The following is a 25,889-nucleotide window of genomic DNA, read 5'->3' as shown; positions in this document are numbered from 1 at the left end:
ATGAAGTGGAGGCTGCTGCATCTGTAGCAGTTAGACTTTCAATGACAGGCAACTGAAAGTCAAGGAAAGACATGGTGTACAGGTGGGATTGTGAACTTTAGCCAATTGATCCTAAAATGTAACAGGGAAAGTGCTTTCATCATAATTGTACTGAGGACGTACACATCACACCTATCAGAGAACTTGACTGTGAGCAGTTCATTTGAATGTAACGCAGTGCTCTGGGATTTTTGAAGCTTATTACAAACAAGCTCCTGTCTGAATCATTTGAAGCAACATCAAACTGTACCGCATGCCACAGTGCCAGCTTTGTACAGTTGTACTCCCATATAGAAGTTGTTGACATGAAGATTTTAACCTTTATGAAGGAGTGGAGGAACACGCTCCCACATAATCTTTGCAGTGACTCCTAGCATGGGAGAGCAACCAACAGAGTTTAGAGCAGAGCCCTTCCCTGTATACCCACTCAAGCTGTATACATAGCCAGTAGAGCTCTTGCACAGCATGTACAACTTGATGCCATAACAAGCTCTTTTGCTCGGTAAGCACTACCTGAAATGCAGCTGCCCTTTGCACAGGATCAAGGACTCGTCAATGGTTATATTCTTTCCATGAGTATAAATCTCTTGAAACCTGGCAGACAAATGTTCCATGACAGGCTGAATTTTGAACAACCTGTCATGGTCTGGCTGATCCCGGGCCAATGCAGCAGAATTATCAGTGAACTGCAGCATACACTTCAATAGCAGAAACAATCTCTTTTCATGTACAGTGCAAAGACGGATGTTACCGAAACCGTGGAGTAGACCAATAGGACTGCAAGCTTGGTGTGCGTACTAACCCTATTTTGAGAGTAAGGCCAAAAAGTTTTTCAACTCCCCAAATAAAGTGGAAGTCCACTGGTCTGCCCTAGTATGAGTCCCAATAGTGCTTCCAAGCTCCCTCAGAAGCTGCTCTGCATGCACATTTCTTTGCTGTACAGTTTCCTCAAGGAAGTCAACATTCTAAACGAGACAGAATTAGTCAATTGGTAAAATAAAATCTGTATGGATTTTACATCCAAAGTCTCCAGTGAATGAGGGTTGCCAAGAGGGCACTCAATTTGTGGTTGTTGCTGCTCATGCCTGTTTATTGGGTTGATCTATCCTGCTACGGTCACTCCGCTGCACAGACTGTGCATGTGAAAGGACATCAAGACTGCCATGACCATGGTCCTCAGAATAGCTGGAAAAGGAGTCATCGGATACACCTTTGCAGACTAAAAACACTTTGAAATTCTGCTCCATTTTCCTCTCCCTCAGATGCGGTTTCAGCAGCTGTTTCTGATCTTACCTCAGAGTTCTCCTTCATAACTCGAGTTAGGGCCTGGGCAGCTCATCCACTGAGACACTATTTCTGCTGACTCTCTAAAACCTGTCTAAAACTTTTCTTCAAAAGTCCTTTGTCCTCTATGGAAGGCAGAAATATGGTTCTACACTGGCAGGTGAGTGTGTGCATCTGTGCGGTTTGTGACAAAGTGTAAACATTAAAAAAACACTTAGCTTTTTGATGCTGCAGGAGCTTTGCCAAGGACACTAAAAAAATGAAACATAAAAAAACAAATACTTCAATATGGCACATACACAGTACTACAACATACTTCATGGAACAAATAGTGCAAGGAAACAAGCTAAGTTGCTGCACTGCGTCACCTGAAGAGAGCTCAATTGCACAATATCTTCAAAGAAACGATGCAGCTCTAATCTCTCCATGTGCTGGCAAGGGTGCTAGGGTGTTTGTGCTACGGTGAGGATAGTTTTTGCGCAGGAAGTGTCCTCTATCTGCATAAAAACGGCCCATAAAAACTGCCCTTTAACACTCTCTCCTCAAATAAAAAGATATTAAGACATTTCTCCTTGTTACATCAGCCTCAGAGAGGCGCCAGACTTTACTGCCCATCAACCATTTAAGGAATGCCGTCCTGACGCAAAGTACTGCAAGGCAGCACAATGCGCTGTTACTTTTTTTTTTTTTTTTTTACAAAGCAACAGAAAAAGCCATTTGCTTTGCAAAATCCCAACAAGGACTTTACGTCGAGAAAAAAGTCACAAGGCAAACACATTGTATGCCTAGTCCATATCTATTTACTGAAGACAAGCGGTGTAGTTGTAGAAGACTGCATTTCTACATGTAAAAAGTGTATGTCTGCGTTCTGCAGGCAATATTTGTCGTAAAATATCAGGAACATAAACACTAACAACATGTCCATTACGTGGGCCCACAAACTCACTTGTGGCACAGGGGATAAAGGGCCATTTTGCTCTCCTGTGTGTGTGGGGCAGGGGGGGGGGATTGCAGCATCGTTGGTTGTGCCCCCCCAGGTGAAAAACATTTTTGAAGAATATACTTGACCCCAGGGTGTTTGGCACAAGTCTCTGGAAGGGCTAAGGCCAGAATTTGAGAGTGCCACGGTCAGACTGGCCTATAGAGCAACTTGGTAATGTGCAAAGCAGTGGTCTGATAGGTCAGTATGTTGCTCAGCTTTTTTCCTGCTTGTAAGCTGTTTTTTACTCTGAATTTCTCCGAAGTTACCACAAGAAAGCATAAATGCATGTCTCCCATACCTTAGAGAACATTTAGACAGGGTCTATTTACCAGTTAGTTAAAAACTGTCCTGATTTGTAAACGTGGTCCTCTTACCTATATGATGGTGGCCACATTTCTTTTAGTAAGCATTATTTTCCCCTTTGGATGCAATCACGCCCTTCTCATGGGTGCAATCGCAACCCCCAAGGGAAAAAACCATCATCAAATAAACAATAAAATTACCCCCAGTGGGGGCTGGCCTATGTCCCAGGGATGGGGGGTGACCCCCAAATTAGCCTCAATTCCTGGTATCTAGTGGTTCCTACTTGTATATCGCTGTCCATCCACAATCTATAAGCAGGAAATCTTTTGAGAAAGCCATTGCTGGAAAGGGGAGACTCTCCTGTTTCCAGCAATGCTGCCCTCAAAATTGGGAAGGCCGTCTTAGAACCAAAATTCCCCTCCGATGTGGCAAAGAACGCTCTTCTTTCCCCTCGCCGCTCCAGTGGGTAATGGGCAGTGGGCACCGGTGCTGAAGCAGAAACACTTCCACTACACCTCTAGACTTTTCTTCTTTATTTTTTAAAAAAAGGAATCATCCGGTGCAAGCACCAGGGGATCATTTTAATGCCTCCCCAGTGTCAGCCAATGGCCAACGAACACACAGGGGAGGTAATGAACTACTCAGTCTGATAAGGGACGCTAGTTGTTTTAGCATAATTACTCTGTTTTCAGCAGGTTGAAATCCATTATGAATGTAAGTTTCTTGCTTACTTCACTAAACCCTAGGGAGCCTATACTTTTGTGCTATACCATTTGGTTTGGCTGCTGTAGCTGCAGTATTCCTATGCTTAATGCCAAATTGTTTTAGAGCAGGGGTCTTCAAACTGGGGGGTGGACCCTCCTAGGGGGTGCCTCAAGTAATCCCAGTGGCGGTACCAGCCTCTGGCCAAAAGAAGCATTATGCTAATAGCAGGGCTTTGTTTTACAGTGAAAAAAGTGAGCAGCAGTAAACCACTCTGTAATGGATCAGCACTAACAAGTTTTGGCATTTATATCCAAGCTGTGAGTATGTGTAAAAAGGGAAGGGGCTTCAAATACTCTTCAAAATCCCCACTTGTAATAATCACACTGTGGGTACTTTTACACATTAGTAAGGCCTCCCTGGCCAGAAAAGTATGTTTGGCATCATGTATTTGATTGCATTTTAAAACAGTAACATTACTTAACTGCAACATATAAGTAAATATAGACATTTAAACATTGCCAATTTAATAGAATAACTGTGAAATAATTGTGCAAAAATCAGAGGGGGAGTCCGATGATTTTTTTTCACTGGGGACATGGCATTAAAAAGTTTGAAAACCACTGTTTTAGAGGGGCTTACCAATGTTTCACTCTTATCAGATAATCTCTTAATTTAAAGGTCAGATGTAATCAGCCATGATGGTGCTTTGAGAATTGTACAGTGAGAATGAGAGAGGTGGGTTTAGCAGTAAAAAAGAGTAAGTGTCAAGATGGGGAGTGACACATTAAATCCAAAGACCCTGTACAGCAGTATGAAATGTTGTAGCTCCCAAAAACAAAAATGAACCCATATCATTTATGGGCCTTGCCGAGGTTTATTCCAAATTTGTGAAAAACCTTTGTCTACCTTTTGAGGAATATTTGTTAAAGAGCTCATTTTAACTGAAGCGAAAAGTGTCAGGATGTTTTACCAGAGTGAAACAAGAAGTAATATCAAAAGAACCCACCTTAGGGAACATGTGAAGAGATGTACCATCTACAACAGATGCTGGCACAAAAGTACGAGTTACTTAGCTTTGGTAAAGAAATATCTGGTAGAGACATATTCTAGTTGCAGATTCCTCACCTTAGAATTTCCCCCAGGCACCAGACTGGATCCGGAGATTTTTCTTCGAGCAATACCCTTGCGTGTCGGTAGGTGGCATTGGGAGCAGTATACAGACGCCGCCTTCGTGCAGTGACGTCAGTTCTTTTCTTTCCGCGCCACACGCTGATCCGGAGAAGAGCTACCCTGGTCTGTTTTTGACCGACTTCGACCGTTTTGTAGACTATTCGAGTGAGATATTTGGTGTGTCAAGGATGTCCCCGAAGACTGGTTTCAAACCGTGAGAGGACTGTGACTGCACGATGTCGGTGATGGATCCTCAACGGGTTTGTCTGTGGTTCTTGAGCGCGACCACTACCCAAAGTCGTGCTTCGAGTGCCGGACCATGCACCTGAAGGCTTTGAGGGAGCGTTCCCTAAAGCTAATGGCAGCCCGACACTCAACTCAGAGTAAGTCACGGTCTCGATCAAGAGGAAGGTCTTGAGACCGTTCGCAGAGCCATCGCCACTCATCTTCTTCTAAATCCTCGGGTACAGGTAAGAAGAAGAAGAAGTCGAAGAGAAAGAAAATATTGTGGCATCTACATCTCTGAAGGGTTCAGAGAAGCATTATCCTGTTGTGGAAATTGACAATGGTATGATTATGGACCATAAAATGTTGTAGGTTCTATTAAAGGGGATTATGTCTCTTGTTGAGATTTGACTGGAAACCAATAATTCATGTTTTTAACACCAAAATTCCTGAATGTATCAGACTGCGTTCCAGATGGTTACTACAATTGCAAGGTTACAACCTCAAGATGGAACATCTACCAGGCCTTAGGAATGTAGGAGCCTATAGCATTTCTCAGTTACCATTCTATAACTATGAGGACATGAAACAGAATGTTTATAAACTTTCAATCTTTGGTAATGAATGATCTTATTCAGGTAAGTGTGAGAAACAGGATGCTCTGTTGAGGAAAGTCAAAGGTCTGGTCATGAGTTTCTTTTTTGGTTCAGTGCCATCTGTCACCTTACTTTCTCTATTGTCCATGGTTTGAGCCCAAAATAGTAATGAGTTATGCAGATGATTAAAAAGGCAACTGCATCTGTTGAGCCTACCCATGTTGAAGACCACGAGTGAGACAATTCTCGGAGGAGTGAAATGATGCATACAGTTTTTCCAAGCCAGTTCTACCACCTCAAAAATACTCAATTCCCCTTGCTATCTAGAAGGCCAAGGCTGCACCACTCTGTGCAATACCATCTTAGAGCTAGTCATGTGTTAATTTCTTCATAGTTCTTTTTAGTGTGGTTCTGCTTCTTCATCCTACCAAACTATGAACTTATTAAGTGCTCTACTCCTGGAAGTTTCAGCATTTTCTCTCGAACAAGTTTGAGCATGTGTAAAAAATCTAATGTCACTGACTAGGTTTACAGAATTCAATAGTCTCACCTCATGTTTCTGCTGCCTTCATTATTTCATCCACACAGCCTGTCACAAAGCAATTAAGCATAATTGGTTTAATAATCACATTCATTATGTGGAGCAGATCCTCAACGATACACAAGAGACACCAGCTGTAAATGTTATTTCCTCGCAGTGGGATTTGGTAAATTCTTGCTAAGGCAATAATGTCTGTCTTTCAAGAGCTCATAAGAAAAAACACAAATTGCGAACAATCTAGGAATTTATCAAAACAACTGACTTATAAACCATTTTTCAAAAATCAAGATTGACACATATGCTAAGCCCCTTAAGGAAGTGAAAATAGAAGTTGTGGGATTAACTGTGTTATTTACAACATAATTTAATATTCATAGTAATGTGTCAAGTATAGGATGTAATTGCCTAGGGGAAAAGAGCATACTACAATAGCCAACAGGTCTGGAATGCCTCACATCAATATTTGTTACAGGAACTGTTACACACCCATAAAACTCTAATGAATACGAGGAAAAGTCAGGATTGACCCTGAGACAAGGACTCTGAAAGAGGAACTAGAAACCTTGTTGAGCATTCCATTGCCAGTCTATATCAAGAACTGTTCTTAACAATATTTTGAGATGAGCCCAGGACATAAACATGAGCATTATTTTCCTCAAGTTCCATTTATGTTAATATTTTGTAAATCAAGAATAAGTAAACTTTAGTAGGAAGTCCAAAAATGTTAGGTTATAGTGTAGTTTACTAATACATTGGTTGTTCAATAGCTGTCATTCCGCTCTCGTAGTAGGAGAAGAATATATATAAAATTCAAATGAGTTCTGCCCATTGCTGTCCTTACCGGTAAATAGAGAATCAGGCATAAAGAGAATATTCAGCGTCACTGCGACAACATAGGTGCTGAGACTCTTTGTAGGAAAGTACCATCTTTCTTGGCATGTTACCCCCAATGTTACATGTATGTCAGTATGTTGTTGCTTGTCTCACTGGGTTCCTGCTAGCCAGGACACCAGTGCTCATAGTTAGTGGCCTAACTGTGTATGCCTGTGTAGAGCCTAACTGTGTCACTGAGGCTCAGCTAATCAGAACCTCAGTGCTCATGCTCTCTCTGCCTTTACATTTGTCACTAAAGGCTAGTAACTAAATTTACCAATTTCAACTGGCATATTGGACCCCCATTATTAGTCCCTAGTATATGGTGCCTAGGTACCCAGGGAATTGGGGTTTCCAGGAGATCCATATAGGCTGCAGCATTTATTTTGCCACCCATAAGGAGTCAGACAAACCCTTACACAGGACTGCCATTGCAGCCTGCGTGAAATAACGCACACATTATTTCACAACCATTTTCACTGCACTTAAATAACTTATAAGTCACCTATATATCTAACCTTCACTTGCTGAAGGTTAGGTGCAACGTTACTAAGTGTGAGGGCACCCTTGCACTAGCAAAGGTGCCCCCATATAGTTCAGGGCCATTTCCCCAAACTTTGTGAATGCGGGGACACCATTACATGCTTGCACTACATATAGGTCAATGCCTTTATGTATCTTCACAATGGTAACTCCGAATATGGCCATGTAACATGTCTAAGATCCGGGAATCATCCCCCCCATTCCAAATCTGGTATTGGGGAGTCAATTCCATGCATCCTGGGGGCTCCACTATGGACCCCCAGAACTGCCAAACCAGCTCTCTGGGGTTTTCTCTGCAGCTATAGTTGCTGCCACCCCACAGACAGGGTTCTGCCCGCCAGGGGTCTGAACAGCTCAGTCTCAGGAAGGCAGAACAATGGATTTCCTTTGGGACCAGGGTGTTACACCCTCTCCCTTTGGAAATAGGGGTTAAAGGCTGGGGAGGTGTAGCCTCTCCCAGCCTCTGGAAATGCTTTGAAGGGCACAGATGGTGCCCTCCTTGCATAAGCCAGTCTACACCCGTTTAGGGAACACCCAGTCCCTGCTCTGGTGCAAAACTGGGCAAAGGAAAGGGGAGTGACCACTCCCCTGTCCATCACCACCCCATGGGGGGTGCCCAGAGCTCCTCCAGTGTGTCATCTTGTTTGCAGAGGTGTGGGGGCACTCAGGAGGCCTCTGAGTGGCCAGTGCCAGCAGGTGACGTCAGAAAACCCTCCTGATAGGTGCATACCTGACCAGGTAGCCAATCCTCCTCTGAGGGCTATTTAGGGTCTCTCCAGTGGGCTTTTCCTCAGATTATGACTTGCACGAATTCATCAGGGTTCCTCTGCACTTCTCTCTTCGACTTCTGGCAAGGATCGACCGCTGACTGCTCCAGGACGCCTGCAAAACTGCAACAAAGTAGCCAGAAGACTATCAGGGACATTGTAGCGCCTAATCCTGCCAGCTTTCTCGACTGTTTCCTGGTAGTGTATACTCTGGGGGCTGCCTGCCTTCACCCTGCACTGGAAGCCACAAAGAACTCTCCAGTGGGTCGACGGAATCTTCCCCCTGCTCCAGCAGGCACCAAACTTCAGCTTCACTGGTACCGTGGGTCCCCTCTCATCCTGATAAGCGTGGCCCATGGAACAGAGGTGGTGGACGCAAGTGACCCAGACTGTCCAGTGGTCCAACTGTCCAAATTTGAAGGAGGTAAGTCCTTGCCTCCCCTCCCCAGACTGTAATCCTGTGCACCGTATGATCTGCAGCTAAAAGGGCTTCTGTGCACATTTCCAAGAAATCCTGCATGCACAGCTGAGCCTAGGTCCCCAGCACTCCATCCTACGATGCTCAGCTCCCTGAGTTGACCTCCGGTGTCGTGGGACCTCTCTTTGCAGTGTTGAGACGACTGCCGTATTCAGTCTTCTTGAACCCATGTTCAAAGACCTCTGCAGGTGATTCCCTCCTGTCCGTGGGCTCTCTACGTTGCTGAGGGCCCCCTCTGTCCCCTCACCTGAGTGGCGACATCCTGGTCCTTCCTGGGCCCGGGCAGCACCCTTTTTCTCCAACCGCGACTCTTGTAGGTAGCAAGGCATGTTTGTGGTATTTTGCCAAGAAAACGACTCTGTATCCTCCAGCATGCCGTGGGCATCTTCTGCACAAAGCAAAACCTCCTACCTCCTTTCGTTGTTGAAAACCTGCAGCTTCTTACAACCGTAGGCAGCCATTTTGCACCTTCATCCGGGGTTTAGTGAGCTCCTGCAACCCCTGGACACTTTAGTGACTCTTTGACTTGGTCCCCTTCCTTTGCAGGTCTTCAGGTCCAGGAATCCGTCTTCAGTGCTTTGCAGTCTGTTGTGGTCCTTGCAAAATCCTTTATCATGACTTTAGTGTGTTTTGGGGGAAATAGTAGTACTTTACTCCTACTTTCCAGGGTCTTGGGGTGGGGTCTCCTTTACACCCTTAGTGATTTCTCACACTCCCAGCAACCCTCTACACACTACACTTGCCTAGGGGTGCATTTGTGGTTCGCATTCCACTTTCTTAATATATGGTTTGTGTTGCCCCTATGCCTAATCCATCCTAATGTGTTTTACAGTGTTTGCACTACTTTCTGACTGTTTTACTTACCTGATTTGGTTAGTTGTGTATATTTTGTGTATGTTACTTACCTTCTAAAGGAATATATTATCTGAGATATTTTTGGCACATTGTCACTAAAATAAAGTACCTTTATTTTTAGTAACTATGAGTATTGTCTTTCTTATGATATAGTACCTATATGATACAAGTGGTATTGCATGAGCTTTGCATGTCTCCTAGTTCAGCCATGGCTGCTCTCTATAGCTACCTCTATCAGCGTAAGCTGCTAGAACACTACTACACTCTACTAATAAGGGATACCTGGACCTGGCATAAGGTGTAAATACCGTTGGTACCCACTACAAGCCAGGCCATCCTCCTACACTCTTCAGCATATATTGTTTCTCTGCTGCTCTATAATATGGTGTGTGGATAAGATGACTTTAGAATATTTGGTGTAAATTCTGCAATCATACCGTGCTGTCACATATTGTATGATTACTCAGGAGCACAATATCTGTGGAGAGTTTGGACAGAACTGGTGACCTTATTTTGGGCTAATTTATTTCCAGGTTTGTTAGCTCGTGAATGGCTTATATGACCATGTGGTATGCAGTTTTGGTCATAAAAGCCTACCTAAATTATTCTGTTTTTCAAATTACGTTTTTCAACTTTATTTTATTAGGCTTTTAATATAGATATCATGAAAAGTATTGTCAAATGATTAGGCATGCTGTCATTTTCTTATTGCATTTGTTGTAATAGCTATGGAAAACAATTAAACTAAATGAAATCTTTAAAAATCTTATTCGGTTTTCAAGAATGTTCCTGTTCTGTAAGTGACTGAGTTCTGAAAGATACAAAAATAACGTGTATGCAGTTAAAATATTTCGGTCTTAAATGGCACAACGATATCTATGCAATATCGCATCTCTTTGACCAGGCAAAGGAACACATGAAAACTACTTTTCTTTACAAATTTTTTAAGTTATTCCATTTTATGAGACCAAATCGGTTCACGCTTGTTAAAGAAAGCTTCAATGCCTTCTTTTCCATCCCTAAGTGACAAATTATCCACCATGGCCTCTGATGCCGTTTCATATGCAGAAACAACACCTTGTGTCATCTGTCTGTAGAAAATGGTCTTCCCTAGAGCAACAACAGACCGACTGGTTGAACATATTTTCTTTGCAATGTTCATGGTCTCTTCTTCCAGCTTGTCTTCTGGCACCACTTTGCTCAAAAGTCCATGCAGTAAAGCATCCTTAGCTGATATGGGTTCCCCAGTAAATAGCATTTCCAAGGCAACCTGAAAAAAAGGAGATTTTGAAATTTACTCACTTTGGTAATTCTTGAGCTGGTAGATTTAAGTCTCCCGCGCCCCTTTCTCCTTACTGGCAAGTGGAGCAAGGCTACCTTTGCATGGCATCGGAAGTCTTTTAAAATCAAACATTGTGAACTGCAAACAGTCTAGCTTATAACCTAAAGTACTTCTTCAGCGACCCGTGAGGTTAGGCACTGAATGGGTCACCCAACATGTTTTTTCAACTAAACCTTATACTCATTCATTCACAATTCGCATATTCACCAACCGATTCCAGCATTCACTTATTAACTCATTCACTAAAAAACAAACACATACACAAGCTCATCAAGCATTTGCAAGATACATTTTAAAAATAAACGTAGAAAAAATAACAAATTCAGCAAAGTGCATGGCGAGCATCCGATTGCAATGGAAACTAAGCAAACAATAGAAATTACTGTGGAAGGCCATCTTGGAATGATATTATGCATAGTGCATAATTATTTTAAAGTTCCAACATAGCTGTCAAATTTAGAAGCAACATGTCTGCTGGTTTGGAACTGTAAAATAAAGATACACTATGCACAATACCATTCCAAGATGATCACTCAATAAACACTGCTCTGGGCAGCCATCAGGGAATAATACTGTGCATAAGGTGTCACTGTTGCATTGACGTAAAAATGGCTATATGTTGCTTCTAAACATGTTTGCAATCGGGGGACGGTAAAACAATGATAGACTGTGGACAATACCATTTTAACGTGGCTGCCTGCCATGTATAAAATTATAGTTGGCAAAATAATGTTCAACCCCATCTGAAGGATGACCTAAACAGGGATTATAAGTGCAAATTTTCTACCCTCATGTTTTCTCAGTGGGGGTAACGAACACCAAATCCCTTGCCAGCAGGGGCATTCTGTAAGAAAATACCCATGCACAGGGGCCCGGGATGCTGCCCAATTTGATTTAGGTAAAGAGTGACTGGTTTATCCCAGGTAGAGCCTACTTCAGCTGGATTTGAAAACTAGTGGGGAAGGTTGTGATGTGATGGACCCCAGGATGATTGGGAGACTGTGTTGTTTTTCTCATTGTGACTAGTCTATCAGGAGTGGGGAATCTACTCATGAGTCCAGCCCGAAGGACAAAGATAAAGCAGAGAGAGAGGATCTTACACAGAAGATTAAGCTTAAACGCGCTTTAATGCCCGCTCTATGTATAAGCATTTTTTTAAATATGTCTTTGTTGGCATTTTCAGAATAAGACAACCGTAAGTGGAAATGTCCAAGCATTTAAATTCAATTTACTTTACATCCTTCAGGGCAAGGATCAATTGCATTAATATCCCAACAAGGAGAGCGGTGTATGGCAGGTACAGATGGTACATAGATCTCCCTTGTAGAGATACATTGTCGCTGCAAGGGAAGTGAGTTATTGACAAACTACCTCTAACAGGATGTTCATAATAAAATACCATATGTATAATCATGCACAACATGCAACACAAATAATTGTAAACTATCGGAAAACCTGGGTAACTGAGGGCTCCATAAGGAGGTAAAGCAAGTGAAGATAAGAAAGCAATTACATGAGCCTTCTAAGGGTTCCAGCTCCTATAGAATGATTTGCAAAGGTATGTGTAAAAATCGGTAGCCCTGGAGGCCTATCAGGGGGCACAGTCGGAGGACATATGTGAAACTTTCATGATTAACATCTCCACGGCTGCATCACAACCATGCAGCCCACTGCTCTGTTTAACACTCGCCCAGGTGCTCAAGTAAGAGTCTCGACCTTCTCCTTCGGGCGGAGCACATATATCTCACAAATAGCGCCAACTCCCGATGCACCATCGTGTGTACGCTTTAGCAGTCGTCCATTGGAGCACCGTCCGGAGCCAACAACGAATCAAGGGCCGGTGTGCTGCCTTCCAGGACATAGCTATCAGGTGCTTGAAGAGAGCTGTAGCTAGGTCTGTAAACTTCAGATATCTTTTGGTGTGTTTCATGCGTTCCGTGATGCCCAACATGCAAAACTAGGGGTCGGGGATAGCCGGACATCTGTGATTTCTGAGAAATGTGTCATGACCTGCTCCCACATTTGTAGGAGCAGGAGGCAATCCCATACCACGTGAAAAAATGTGGTGTTGTGATGCCCACATCTAAGCCACCCCGGGGCCAACCCTGGGAACAGTCTGTGGAGGCTGTGCAGTGTTAAATAAGTGTGATGTAGATAGCTGATCTGGGTAAACTTTAAACTGGCGTTTTGCGACACTTGTTTCACTTGCTCCAGTGTCATCCCTCGTTGTTGAGCCATCAGATCTGTCCCAAAACAAGCATCCCATTTTGGTTCGGCGTGGAGTGCAAGGACTCCACCAGCTGTTTGTAGGGTTGCATAAAGCACTGCGATCACTCTGCGGCCCATGAGTCAATATGTATTGTAGTCCATGGTGAATGGCTAGGGCTTCACTCGCCACCCTCCTAGTGGCTCAGATTGCTAAAACAACAGAACTGAAGGCCAAGAATTGGCTGGTTCTCATCCCATTCCTATCCTGTAGGACCTTGAAGGTGCGCAATGTCTCATCAGTGTATAAGTCCCCCATGTGGGTTACCTCTGAGTCCTGCCAAGGCTCTAAATCATACGTCTCTAATAATGCACGCAGTGTGGGCATGCTCGAGAGTGGCAGTTGTGGTGCACATGGAGGTGGGGTCCGGCGCAGTTGGATAAAACTGTTCCAACATATTTTTGTGATTGTGCCAACCTACCTGTAACTTTTGCCGGGGCTGTCGGAGACAGTCTAATATAGTCATCCCATTTAGTTCATTTCTGATTAGGTGACTCTCATCCAACATGTCTCCCAACAGCCACTGCATGGACCATTATAGTTGCGCAGCTGCAAAATAAAGCTCCAAGTCTGAGAGTCCTAGGCCACCTTTCAGAAGTGGGCGCTGGAGTATACTAATTGAAACTCGCTTGTGCTCCTCTTCCCACCAATGAAAGGTTGGAAAGTAATCTTTGCAGTTCTCCAAAACAGCCCACGTCAGGATCACTGGTAGTGCTGCAAAGAAATAAAGTAGGCACTGTAATAACAGCATCTTCACTTTGGAGGCCCTATTCATGAGCGATACGGGTAAACGTGTCCAGAAGCACACAGACTGTCGCAGTGATGTTAGGGTTCTACCATGATTACCGTCTGGGAGGTCTCAATCTGTGTGATAGACATTCATATCTAGGTAGTGGAATGTCTCTAACCTCCATGGGAGACGGTCTCATTCCAACTGCGCCACCTCTGCTCACTCCATTGGTCTGAGTGGAAAAAAGCATGACTTACCCAAATTGACCAGTAGGCCCGTCATGTCTCCACAGCTCTATGTCTAAGCATTGCATGGCATGGAAATTAATGAGCTGATTGGCACAACTCAGTTAGATTGTCTGTTTATTACTGAGACTTGGGAAAGGGAAGACTCAGGCCCGAATTTATGACGGCTACTCCCCCGGGTATGCAATTGTAAGGGCCGATAGGGGCAAAGAGAGACAATGTTATCAGGGTCAGACAGCAGAGCAAAATCTCAGGAAGCAAATTAACTGAGACACTGATTAAATCTCAAGTAGGTGACCTTTGTAGACAGGGTCCCCCAGCAGAAAACTTTAATAAGTGGGTGTTGTCAGCAATGGATGAATTATCCCCGGTTAGATCTAAGAAAGGGGGGAAGGAGGAAAATCTCTACCCTGTGGTTCTCGGAGGATTTTAAAGAGCTTCAAAGAAAGTGCCGGAAGCTAGATTAGAAGTGGAGAATGGCTTTAAACTCAGAAGAGAAAATCAAGCATAAAAAGCAATTTAAAAATTATAGAAGTGACATCAATGCAGCTGCATCTTTTTTTTTCTCAGAAGATTAGATCTGTCATTAATACTCACAAAGAATTACTTAAGAAAATTAACCATCTCCCGTCTCCCCCGACTCAGCAGGCACTGGAGAATTCTCAAGATTCTGTGTTTCTTAAGGATAAGATCTTGAAAATGTGTTCTGAATTTCAAGAAATTGAGGACCAGCCTACCACCAGGCCTGGGGAAGGGAGTTTACCCAAGCAGTCATTCAGCGTGCAGTTAGCTAGGTTCGTCCCACCCCAACACGGGCAAAGAGTAAATCCCTTCTAGTGCAAACCACTTTGGGATTGCCAGATGACCCCTGACTCGTACAGGGTGCTGCAGCTGGCCCCAGCCGTCATTGCAGAATCTCTGGAAGACGTCTATTCCCATGTTCTGGATTGCACCCTAATGGTCATTCCCCTGAAGAAAAAGCCCAATGGAGACACTAATGACCTAAAAAATCCTCGCTCAATCACTCTGCTGTCCGCCCCATCCAAAATCCTGGAGAAGAACATTAATGAGGAACTTGCTCAATATCTCAGTAAGCATGAACTCCTGGACCCTTCTCAAAATGGATTTAGGAGTAACCATAGCACCGAATCTGCTTTGTTTATGGCAGATTACATTCACCAGCAAGTAGACCATGGTAAAGCAGCTATATGGTTATGCTTGACCTGTCAGTAGCCTTTGATACCATTTCTCCATCTCCTTTTGTTTAGAGGCTGCATCAGGCTGGTCTGAAGGATGTAGCTTTAAACCTATTGGAGTCCTTCCTCGTGAATAGGATGCTCACAGTTTCAGCTTCCCTGTGGAGTTCTGCAGGGTTCCTCCCTCAGGCCTACTTTATTTAACCAATATGTTGCTCCCTGGTGCAATTTTTATGCTCCCTTGGCTTCCAAGCCTCCTCTTATGCTGACAATACCCAAGTCATTGTTTCCATCTCTGATGATTGGGAAGAGGTGGCAGAAATGTTTAGGGCCTGCATGGTATAGGTTAGTACTTGGATAAAGCAGAATTGGCTGAAATGAATGAAGAGAAGATCAAAATTATAATCTTCGAAACTAAGAACTCGATTTGGAATGACTGCTAATGGCCAAATGTTTGTGGGCCGCCTTCTGCCCTTCTCAATGCGGCAAAAAATCTGGGGATAATTTTTGATAATGCACTCCCTTTCGAGAGCAAGGTGAACAGAACTGTGAGCTCATGCTTTTGGATGATTAAGTCTCTGAAGAAACTACTCCCTTTTATACCTAAGAGTTTAAGGGTGTCAGTGGTCATTGCGCTTAATACATCTGGACTGCTGTATCACCCATTACTTAAATGTCAACCAGTTTCTTTTAAATAAGCTTCAAATGATTCAAAATGTTGCGGCCCAATTGTTCCTGGGTCTGCTGAAATTCAGTTTGGGAAGGGAGGGTCAGAGGACCCTCCGCTGGTTACCAGTGAGGAAGCAGATTACCTTCAAGGCCCTGTGTCTGGTCTTTAAAGCCCTCCATCAGCAGGGCTCATATTACTTTAAGTCCGCATTCTTGTGGGACGTTCCCAGTAGATTGTTGAGAATAACAGTAGATTGTTAAAATCAACAGGCCACAGAAAGGTGAATGTCCCTGGGTTCCAGAAAGACAGATTGGGGAGAACAAGCTTTCAGGGTGGCAGCTGCTAGGCTGTGAAATAATCTACCGGAATCTATCAGAGGATTAACTTCTTACCTGATTTTTATAGGCAGGTTAAGACCTGTTTTTGTGCAGCTGCATAATGGAGTTGCTAGGCGTTTTCCCTGGTTTCAGTTGCGCTTCCTGTGATTGCTCTCTTTTCTTGCATTACTTGGTATTAGTGCTTGGATGCCTTGGTGGTTTAATGTGCTTTACAAATTCAAAATACAAATAAAAATGTACAAGCTTTAACACGGTTTAATAACAATCCATCCTTAAAATACCTATTGGCTTCAACACAAGCTTCACAATAAACATGCTGGGTGTACTCTATGGCATGTCACCATACCTAACCCAGGCCTACAATACTGAGCATAATCTATGCATACAAGACCTCTTTTTTAGCAGAAGTACTGTGTGTGTCATGGCTTACGTTTGGTAATAGTGTATGTTACATGCCAGACAGGCCTGATTATAAGCGATTATGACTGCATTTAAGATTAGAGAATGTGTATATATGCATAGGTCCTAGACAGATTAACGCTTTGCATGGTTAAACAAAAAATTTGCTCAACTGACAAGTTTTCAGTTTAGAAACTCCGTGTTTTTCTGACACCATTCAAACGAACAAGACAGAGAGGAACATGTTTCATTTCTCTCGTGCATGCACTGTAGCAACAGCTGCATGGGAAGATGTTCTTGCAGAGATCCATTTGTACAGAAGAAGGAAAAAGTAGTCTGACCTTCAGCAACATTAGTATGTTTCTGGAAAGGGGTATAGCTCACACATTTGGTTTTTGCAAAGTAAGAGTGACTTCTAATTGCTCCATACCACACCATTAATATTAAAGGTAAAAAAGGTATCAGTTCAAGGGTGGAGTTAGAAACATCATTCGATTGCTGGAGGGAGTTACTGAAACGCTAAATTCTAACTGCTCACACAATGACAACATAACGTTTGTTGGGAAACTTTACATGGCTTGGCATAATGAAGCTTAGTGAAAAAATACAACCATATAGGTTCAATCAATCAATCTATCACGAATTTGTAAAGCGCACTACTCACCTGTGAGGGTCTCAAGGCGCTGAGGAGGGGAGAGGGGAGAAAAGGGGGTGGGTGAGTTGCTGATCTGCCCGAACAGTCAGGTCTTGAGAAGTTTCCTGAAGGTAAGGAGGTCTTTGGTCTAGTGCAGGTGGGAGTGTTCCACGTTTTGTCGGTGAAGTGCGAGAATGATCTACCCCCAGTTGTAGTTCTGCGGACGCATGGGACGGTTGCAAGGGCGAGGTCGGCGGAGTGGAGATGCTGGGTCAGGGTATAGAAGGAGAGTCATCTGTTCAGGTATTCTGGTCCGGTGTTGTGCAGTGCTTTGTGAGCTTGGGTGAGGAGTTTGAAGGTGATTATCTTGTTGACTGGGAGTCAGTGCAGGTTTTTCAGGTGGTCTGTGATGTGGCAGTGGATGTCCAAGATGAGGCATGCAGAGGCGTTTTGGATTCGTTGCAGTCTCTTCTGGAGTTTGGCCATGGTTCCTGCGTAGAGGGCATTGCCGTAGTCCAGCTTGCTGCTTATGAGGGCTTGGGTGACTGTTTGTATGGTTATGGTGGGTATCCATTTGTAGATCTATCGGAGCATGCAGAGGGTGTTGAAGCAGGAGGAGGAGATGGCATTGACTTGCTGGGGCATGGATAGTGAGGGGTCCAAGATGAATCCTAGGTTGCGTGCGTGGTCAGTGTGAGTCAGAGTGGCAGGCCAATAGAAGTCATCCCATGCAGAGGGGGTGGAGCTGAAGATGAGGACTTCCATCTTGTCAAAATTGAGTTTGAGGTGCTCTTCATCCATTCAGCGATGGCCTTCATTCCTTTGTGGAGGTAGGTCTTGACGGAGTCCTTGGTGAGGGAGAGGATCAGCTGGGTGTCGTCGGCGTATGAGATGATGTTGAGGTTGTTGGATCGGGCTATGTTGGCGAGCAGGGTCATGTAGAGGTAGAAGACGGTCAGGCTGAGGGACGCAGGTGATTTTGGTGGCCTTTGAGTGGAATGGGGGGGAGGCGGACTCTCTGGGTTCTGCCGCTGAGAAAGGAGGTGATCCAGTCCAGGGATCTGTCGCAGATTCCAGCATTGCTGAGGCGTGAGCGTAGGGTGTGGTAGCAGATGGTGTTGAACACGGCCAAGAGGTCCAGGAGGATGAGGGCTGAGGATTCGCCGCTGTCCAGTATGGTTCTGATGTCATCTGTGGCAGCCACGAGGGCGGTTTCGGTGCTGTGGTTACTGTGGGATCCATATTGGGAAGGATCCAGGGTCTGGTTCTCCTCGAGGAAGCGGGGAAGTTCTTCAGGTCCTTTGGGTCCCCATTGTTTTTTTTTAAGAAGGGTGTTGATCTCAGCATGTTACCAGCTCTCTGGGAAGGTGGTGGACTCGAAGGAGCTGTTGATGATCTTCTGTAGTTGGGGTGCGATGACAGAACTTGCTTTGTTGAGGGTGTGGTGAGGGCAGGCTTCAGATGGAGAGCCGGAGTGGATAGTGTTCATGATTTCGATGGTATCGTTGTTGTTGACAGGGGTCCAGGAAAGCAGGAGGTTGGTCGGAAGTGAATCTGTGGTGTTGGTGGTTGCTGGGGAGGGGGGGTCTGGGTGCTGAAACTGTTGTGGATGTCTGCAATCTTGCAGTGAAAGTAGGAGGCTAGGGATTCGCAGAGATCTTGGGATGGAGGGATGTCATTGGCGTTGCAGCTGGGGTTGCAGAGTTCCTTCACGATGTTGAAGAGCTCGTTGTGGCTGTGACTGTGTGCGTTGTTGTTGATTCGGTCTTTGAAGGCGGTTCTCTTGGCGGCTCGGGTAAGTTGGTGGTGTCTGTGGATGGCGTTTTTGAAGGCTGTGAACTATTACAGACGTATTGGGTAGGGACTAGACTAACACATTAGAGATGTGTGATGAATTATGATTTGGGCCTTTTTAACCTCTGCTGAGTTGCTTATATACTCGCTATATAGACAACTACTGCATATTAATCACATAATTATGAAATGTCAATCATTGTGTGCATATTGCTTCCGAGTACTTTCATCAGCGTTTCCCTGCCTGCATTCCTGGCCACATTGTTGTTTTCTGCATGCGCTGGGGTTAGACTTTGTCCCCAATGTGCACTGAGGCTGGGAGGGGCTTCAGAACACTACTTAACTGCCTCCAGCCTCCCACAGTGCGTGTGCTTTATTTGCAGTTTCCTGCCTGCATTCCTAGCCACATTGTTGTTTTCTGCATGCACTGGGGTGGGACTTTGTCCCCCAGCATGCACTGAGGCCAGGAGGGACCTCACAACACTACTTAACTACCTCCAGTCTCCCACCGCGCGGGACGTGCCGGGGCAAAAACCAGACCAAGGCGGACCCATCTTAGTCTGTCATAGACCGACAGAGGCTGGGCTGGGCTTACTCTCTTTCTTTTTTTGATTTTGCCCACATGCTGTCTGATAGATGACCTGCCTGCTTCCTTTAAGGTTTTGTGTGTCTAAGGCCCTCATTACAACATTGGCGATATTGACCACCTCCTGCCACGGCAACGGCTGCCAACATATCTGGCGGAACACTGCAGCCGGTTATGGCGGCAGATGGCGGTAAGGCGGCGCTGCTGACAACAGCATTGCCACGCCAGCAAAACACCTCCGACCATATCATGAGCAATGATACAGCCTGGCGGTGTTTTGCTGGTGGACGCTGTTGCTTACGCAGCGGGCCCTCTCCAGCCGGAGGACCCCCTGCAAGCAGGTAAGTCGGGTTCTCAGACCGGAGAGAGGGGTGAGGGTGTTGTGTGTATGTGGGGGTGTTGGGTGTATGTGGGGGGGGGTGTTGTATGTTTTGGGATGCGTGCATGCGGGTGTGAGTCGCGGTGGGTGCATGCGTGAATGAGTGATTGTGAGTGTTGTGTGTTGTGGATGCGTGTGTGAGAAAAGGTATGTTGGTGTGTGGTGGTGTGTATGTGTGCATGTGTGGGTGGAGATGGGTATGCATGTGTGTTTATGGGTGTGGGTGTGTATATGTTCGGGGGCAGGAGCGGGTGCGGGATGGTGGGGGAGGACTCTGGGGAGAGGGTGGGGGGCAGGGGTACCCCTACCTGTGCCAGGGAAGGGATTCCCTGGCACTGATAGTGCCTACTGCCATGGTTTTTGTGGCAGTACAGAAACCGCAAAAACCATGGCGGTAGGCCGGGTCGTAATGCCATGGGTGGGATTGTGACGGCCGCAGGCTGGAGACCGAAGTCTCCAGCCCAGCGGCTGTTACCACCCTGGCGGTCGGTGTGTTAAAGTGGCAGTGTTGCATGGCGGTAACCGCCAAGCTCCAAATCCCTTTTTTTTTTACCGCCGGCCTGTTGGCGGTATTACCGCCGCTTTAACAGTGACCGCCAGGGTTGTAATGAGGGCCTGAATCACCTCTCTCTCTTACTGTGGATCTTGTGGTCGATATGGGGGGAAGAGAAAGGTGGCTTCTGTGGCCATTATGTACCCTCAATCACATCGTCTCATAACAATTGATAGATTTTTGGTGCCGGCTGTGGGCCTTTTTTAAATGAGAAAGCTGGTGGAGCAGCAGCTCTCTCTCATGACTGAGGATTTTGCTACATCTTTATTGTCTATGACGCTCAGGTCCTCCTCTTTGATTAATAAGGATTCCACTGCTCCTATAGTTTATCCCACTAGCGTGTCAAACTTATCTGAAGGGGACAGTGTTGGTGACTGTGGCTCTGCATGTGTTGGCCTGGTTAATGGAACTGATTTGAATAACAGTAGTGTAATTAACGTTTGTTCCCCTGAACCAGGGCCAGTGGCCGAACACAGAAAAAGAACCCATAATTCAAAGCCACACAATTCTAAAGTCACCAGTGATACGTAGGCTGAATGATTCGGTGAGTTTGCCACTTCTGGTTGTTGGCCCTTGGGACATCATAAATGGGTGCCTTAGTGAACTTCTGGATGATAAACTATGCCTGGTGTATGACTGGCTTGCTGCTATTAAGGCCAGCCTAAGAAAACTGGTATAATCTGGTGGGGGGAGGGCGAAGGAGGCCCTTTCAGCTCACAGAAGATGTAGTCGCATCTGGCGGCAGGTATGGCCCCCCACCCACCCCTATAATAACGGTCACACAACCGTCAATTAATAATATGGAAACAGGAGACAGAGCCGGTGCTAACACTCAAACCTTGACTTCAACTTCAGGTGCAACTTCCAACTTGATCTCTCAGTGTGGAGAGCCTCTTTGTCTCGTCCTGAAATTCACTTCCTGTGACAGATCTTCCCCCTGCTTCTTGCCCTTACATATCTGTTTTAGCCAATGTGCCCAGCTTGTCAGCTCATCTGAAACAACATGGGCTCTCAAGAATAAAGTGAATTTCTGGCTGAACAACAATGTGAGTCGTCAATGGGACTTCCATAATGAGATCCTTTTTGTGCACCAGGTAGTTGTATTGGACCTCTGGAAAGGCCATTTCCTGGTGACACCATAATCATAAATGTTTGCAACCCCTTGGTCGCTGGTGAAGTCCTGGCGCTAGCAAGAGCTGGCATGGTAAAATGAAGTCCTATAAGGATTCTGAGACTGGACTTCTTTTATAAGCACCTAGCTCCAGTTACCTCAAAGAAGAATTGAGTTCAAGCTTCAAATCGATCTGTCAACAGGCTGCATCCCAATTTTGATCCACCTCTCAATACAGGAGCATGGCCCTCTCTGGCTTCGAAGACAATGGCGGACATCATGAAAGGGAGAGTGATTGCGTGGCCATCACAAAAAAAGACAAAGATTGGGTTAAGGGTTGTTTTATCAAGCACAGGAGGGAGGCCGCAGAAGTAATGAAGCTAGCTGTGAGAGAATAATGCCTGATCCAGATGTCAGCTGGGGCTACTCCTTGTTTGTTTTTTGTGCAGAATGTCTGGGAGTGACAGTTATTAACTCGGTTCAGATTAGGGTCTTTTCGTTGGCTGTTATGATTTCCGCAAGGGCAAATTGCTAATACAGATATATGCATTTGCCCATTTGATGAGCAGGCACCCCAGATTCTCTTGCACTTTGTATTTTTTGCAAATAGTAACTCTCTTTTAATAGGAGATTTTTATTGTCCCTGTTACAAAGGCATAGGTTTATCAAATGTAGAGCTGCTTGCTCTTCTTCCAACAGTTTGAAGATTATGACACCTGTTACTTAGCTGGCTGTTTGTTTTTAAAGTATTTTAGCCCAGAGGAAAATCAGGTTGTTTTAAATGATGACCCCACATATGAATTTGTATTTTATGTCTTGGCTCTAGCTGATTTGTCCTGTTTTTTTTTTTTGTAACAAATGTATTTTGGCTTATTTATTTGTGATATTGTTTTTAAATAGACTTACACCGTGGAATTGTTTTTAACAGATTTAGCAGATGTTGCTCTAATGTTTTATTTTTTTTAAATACTTGCATTCACTTTGTCTAATCTATAGCTTATTTATGTCTTTTTTAATACTGTTTTCTTTTATACATGTTTATCTTTTATGACCTGCTTTTGTATGATCGAATAAAGATTATTGAATTGAAATTAACACTCCCTATCTAACAGAGTACAAGTCGCTAGTGGAGGAGTGAATGACACTTGCCAGTTCTCCTTTTTTCAGAAAATTGTATTGTAATAGTATTTATATAGCGCTTACTACCCCTGACGAGGCATCAAATCGCTTTTTGGAGAGTAGCACACCACTCCGGAACACAAAAGGAATTAGTGGTGGATTAGTATAGGGAAATAGGAGTACAGTTTTAGTATTATGAGTTAATTTGAGCTGCGGATATGTGAGTTTGTTAGTTGGACTGACTGGAGTAATGGAGGGTTGGAGGAGGGAAGAATCCAGAAGTGTTAATTAGGAGTTTATGGTAATAGGATTTAGGCTTGGGATGAGTAAAGGGGGGATGAAGGAGGGAAGAGTCTGTGGAAAGGGTTAGGGAGATCATAGTAGCAGGGTGAGATAAATGAGGGAGAATTTAGTAGGGTTGTTTGGGAGATCATGGTAGTAAAGTGAGGTTTGGGTGAGTTAGATGTGGAAGAGGAGGGAAGAGCTTAGGCAGGGGGTATTTAGGAGATTAAAGTAGTAGAATGGATTTGGGATGAGTCAGAGTGGGAATGGAGGATAGATTGATAGACACATGACATATGGTGATGGGTAGACAAGGAGAACATTTCCTTTTTTGGGACAAGAGTTTTTCCAAGCATGCCCCCAGTATTATTGGGCTTACCATGACATCGCACCCTGCTTGAAACTGGGCCTCTAAGAGGCAGGGAACCCAAAAACAAACTACACACAAGCCTTACTGGGGACGTCTTTAGGTATTTTTTTAAATAATCTCAATCTGCATATGTTAACTATCACGTTATAATGGTACAATGACTGCTTTATACATTGAATTTTCAATGAGCCATTAAACAGCAGAACCGTCACAATTACATCATGTACATTATCACAGTGGATGTTACTCGTATCGTTATATCTCATCATTATAATCAGTGTTTATTTTACCATACAAGGAGAAATGATTTCCTGTATAACTATGCTGACGTAGTTGTCACTGTCAAGTCTTCCAGAGCAGAACTTCTTTTGTTTTAATTTAATTCAAACTTTATTTAACAGTTTAAAACAAAAAACTTCAGGATCAGATAATTTGTGCTTTGGTTTGTGTCGGCGGGCGGGGCACTGATGTGGGTTTTCAACTGCGTTCTGTGCCCCCGGGGCACTTCTATAATACGGGCCCTGGTGTTTTGGTAAGCTTTCCTTTTCAGCTCTTCAGAGCAGTACTTGGTCATTTAGTGCTTTTGTTACCAGGGGGTTGATTGCCCATTAGATGATAATTTTGCTTCCATTGTAAGACTTGTTTATGTGTGAACCTGGTTTCAACAGACTGCTGACCCTCTATTCATCAAGGGCCGTATTGCATAAAGTGCCCCAGGGGTGCAACTGGCATGTGTGTCCACTTTGCGCGCCCAGGGACACTTTGGTATTACAGAAGGGGCGGCAGAGGCTTGTGCAGCCCTGTCTGTAATACAGAAAAGGGCTGGTGCATATATAGCACCAGTGCTATCACCAGAGGGTGTTCCCCCATTTGCATGGGGGCATGGCACCATGCAAATGAGGGAATCCCTTTGCCTCTGTGCCCACTCAATATTATATATGGAGGCGCAGAGGCAAAGAAGCCTCATGGCAGTCCTCTGGAGGGGGGTTGGGGGCCCTATGGAACCCCCAGACACCCCCTTGCAGGCTGTTGCAGTCACTTATTGCACCCACCTGCAAGGGAATCTCTAATCCCCCTTAGAAGTGCAGGCGGGCTGCCTCCTACACAGTGAAACACGAAGCGGCTTCAAAGCAGCTGCTTCATTTTACACTTCAATGCGCTTCCCTGGGGTCAGCGCACATTTGCAGCTGCCCTGGGGGCAGCACATTCAACATAATAGGATGCACTTTTGCTGTTTCGCCCGGCGCACCTGGTTCAAGGTGCAGCGTGGCGCAAAAAGAGAAAGTGCACCCTATGCGTAATAAGGCCACTGATGGTCCATTGTAATTACACCTAACCCGTGAGAAAGTTGAAAGGTACAGATTCAAATTTCCTAGTAGCCAGCTCATCTTCTCACGCTTTAATTGTTGATAAAATGAATGCCACTGAATTAGGTGACAATAAAACACGGTATTTAGAGTACAACTTAACTGCAATAATGTGTTAAAAAAACAGAACTATGGTGAAACCAATAAAGCCCTCATTCCATGTTGGTTGCAAATCCCGATTGGGATGCAAACTCCAGCTTGCACCAAACTGCAGTTACAACTCGGATGTTACTTGCATCTCATGGTGTTTTTCTGCACAATTTCGCCTGTTAAAACCAAGTGTAAACCATGTCGCTATAGTGAGCAAATCTGTGTTTGTGCACCACAGAAAGAAGTAAAACTGACGCATGTATCTACCTATCTGAGGTGTGAACTTTGCAATACTGAAGAAATTGTGCATTAGATAAATGGAAAACCCGGTGGTATGGGTGCGGAATTAAATCCAGGGAGTGGACTAGATCTGAAATAAGGACTTAATTATATATATCCTCCAGAAACAATTTGTACATGTTTTTTAGGAGATGCCATACTTTTATTAAACTGCACTTCTCCAAACTTTGTATAAATGAAAGTAATGCATTTGCAGGTGTGGTGAAGAAAATGTTTTTGCCACAGGTTTCAGGTTCTGAAAGTATACTACCAAAACGTTTACTTACTCACCATCACATGAACGGCTGATATGATTTCATAACATTTTAGAAAACACTCGGTACACACTTTGTGAACTCAGCTTTTTATATATATATATATAGAAATTGTTATATTTTAGTGCCGCTAGCTCACCTTTCTAGGAACAGATCGTCCTAGGGCAACTGCTGGTGTTGAACAGAACAGTCCTACATTCACCCCAGGAGTAGCAAATTTAGATGTTTCACTTGCTACTGCCATATCACAGCTTGCCACGAGTTGGCAGCCCGCTGCTGTAGCTAGCCCATTCACCATGGCAATTACTGGAACGGGAATCCTTGGAATTGAGGTCATGACCTACGCAAAAAGAGACAGCAAACATTAAGCACAGACCAACTGTGATGGGCTCCTCTGAATAAAAACAACAGTATGAATAATCGCAGCCATCATAATGACAAGCATAGAAAGAATAGTGTAATCTGTGAATCGGAGATGTATATGGGAGATGAGATTAGGATTT

The 25,889-nt window shown here is 44.5% G+C and overlaps 1 protein-coding gene across 4 annotated transcripts in view; it reads right to left on the bottom strand.

Moving 5' to 3' along the window:
- Positions 1–5,907: 5,907 nt before the first annotated feature.
- The window catches only part of ECHDC3 (enoyl-CoA hydratase domain containing 3), a 235,098-nt gene continuing 215,116 nt past the window's right edge, over positions 5,908–25,889 (bottom strand). For all 4 annotated transcript variants that reach the window (XM_069228647.1, XM_069228648.1, XM_069228649.1 and 1 more), the window contains 2 exons: positions 25,526–25,726; positions 5,908–10,631 (listed from right to left, as the gene is read on the bottom strand). In XM_069228647.1, the coding sequence (XP_069084748.1) occupies positions 10,311–10,631; positions 25,526–25,726 (522 nt within the window). In that variant the 3' untranslated portion in view covers positions 5,908–10,310. The remainder of the gene's footprint in view (positions 10,632–25,525; positions 25,727–25,889) is intronic.

This window comes from Pleurodeles waltl, chromosome 4_1, assembly GCF_031143425.1.
Source record: "Pleurodeles waltl isolate 20211129_DDA chromosome 4_1, aPleWal1.hap1.20221129, whole genome shotgun sequence".
Taxonomy (NCBI): domain Eukaryota; kingdom Metazoa; phylum Chordata; class Amphibia; order Caudata; family Salamandridae; genus Pleurodeles; species Pleurodeles waltl.
The sequence above is the reverse complement of the archived record's forward strand: the minus strand, read 5'-3'. Positions and strand labels throughout refer to the sequence as shown.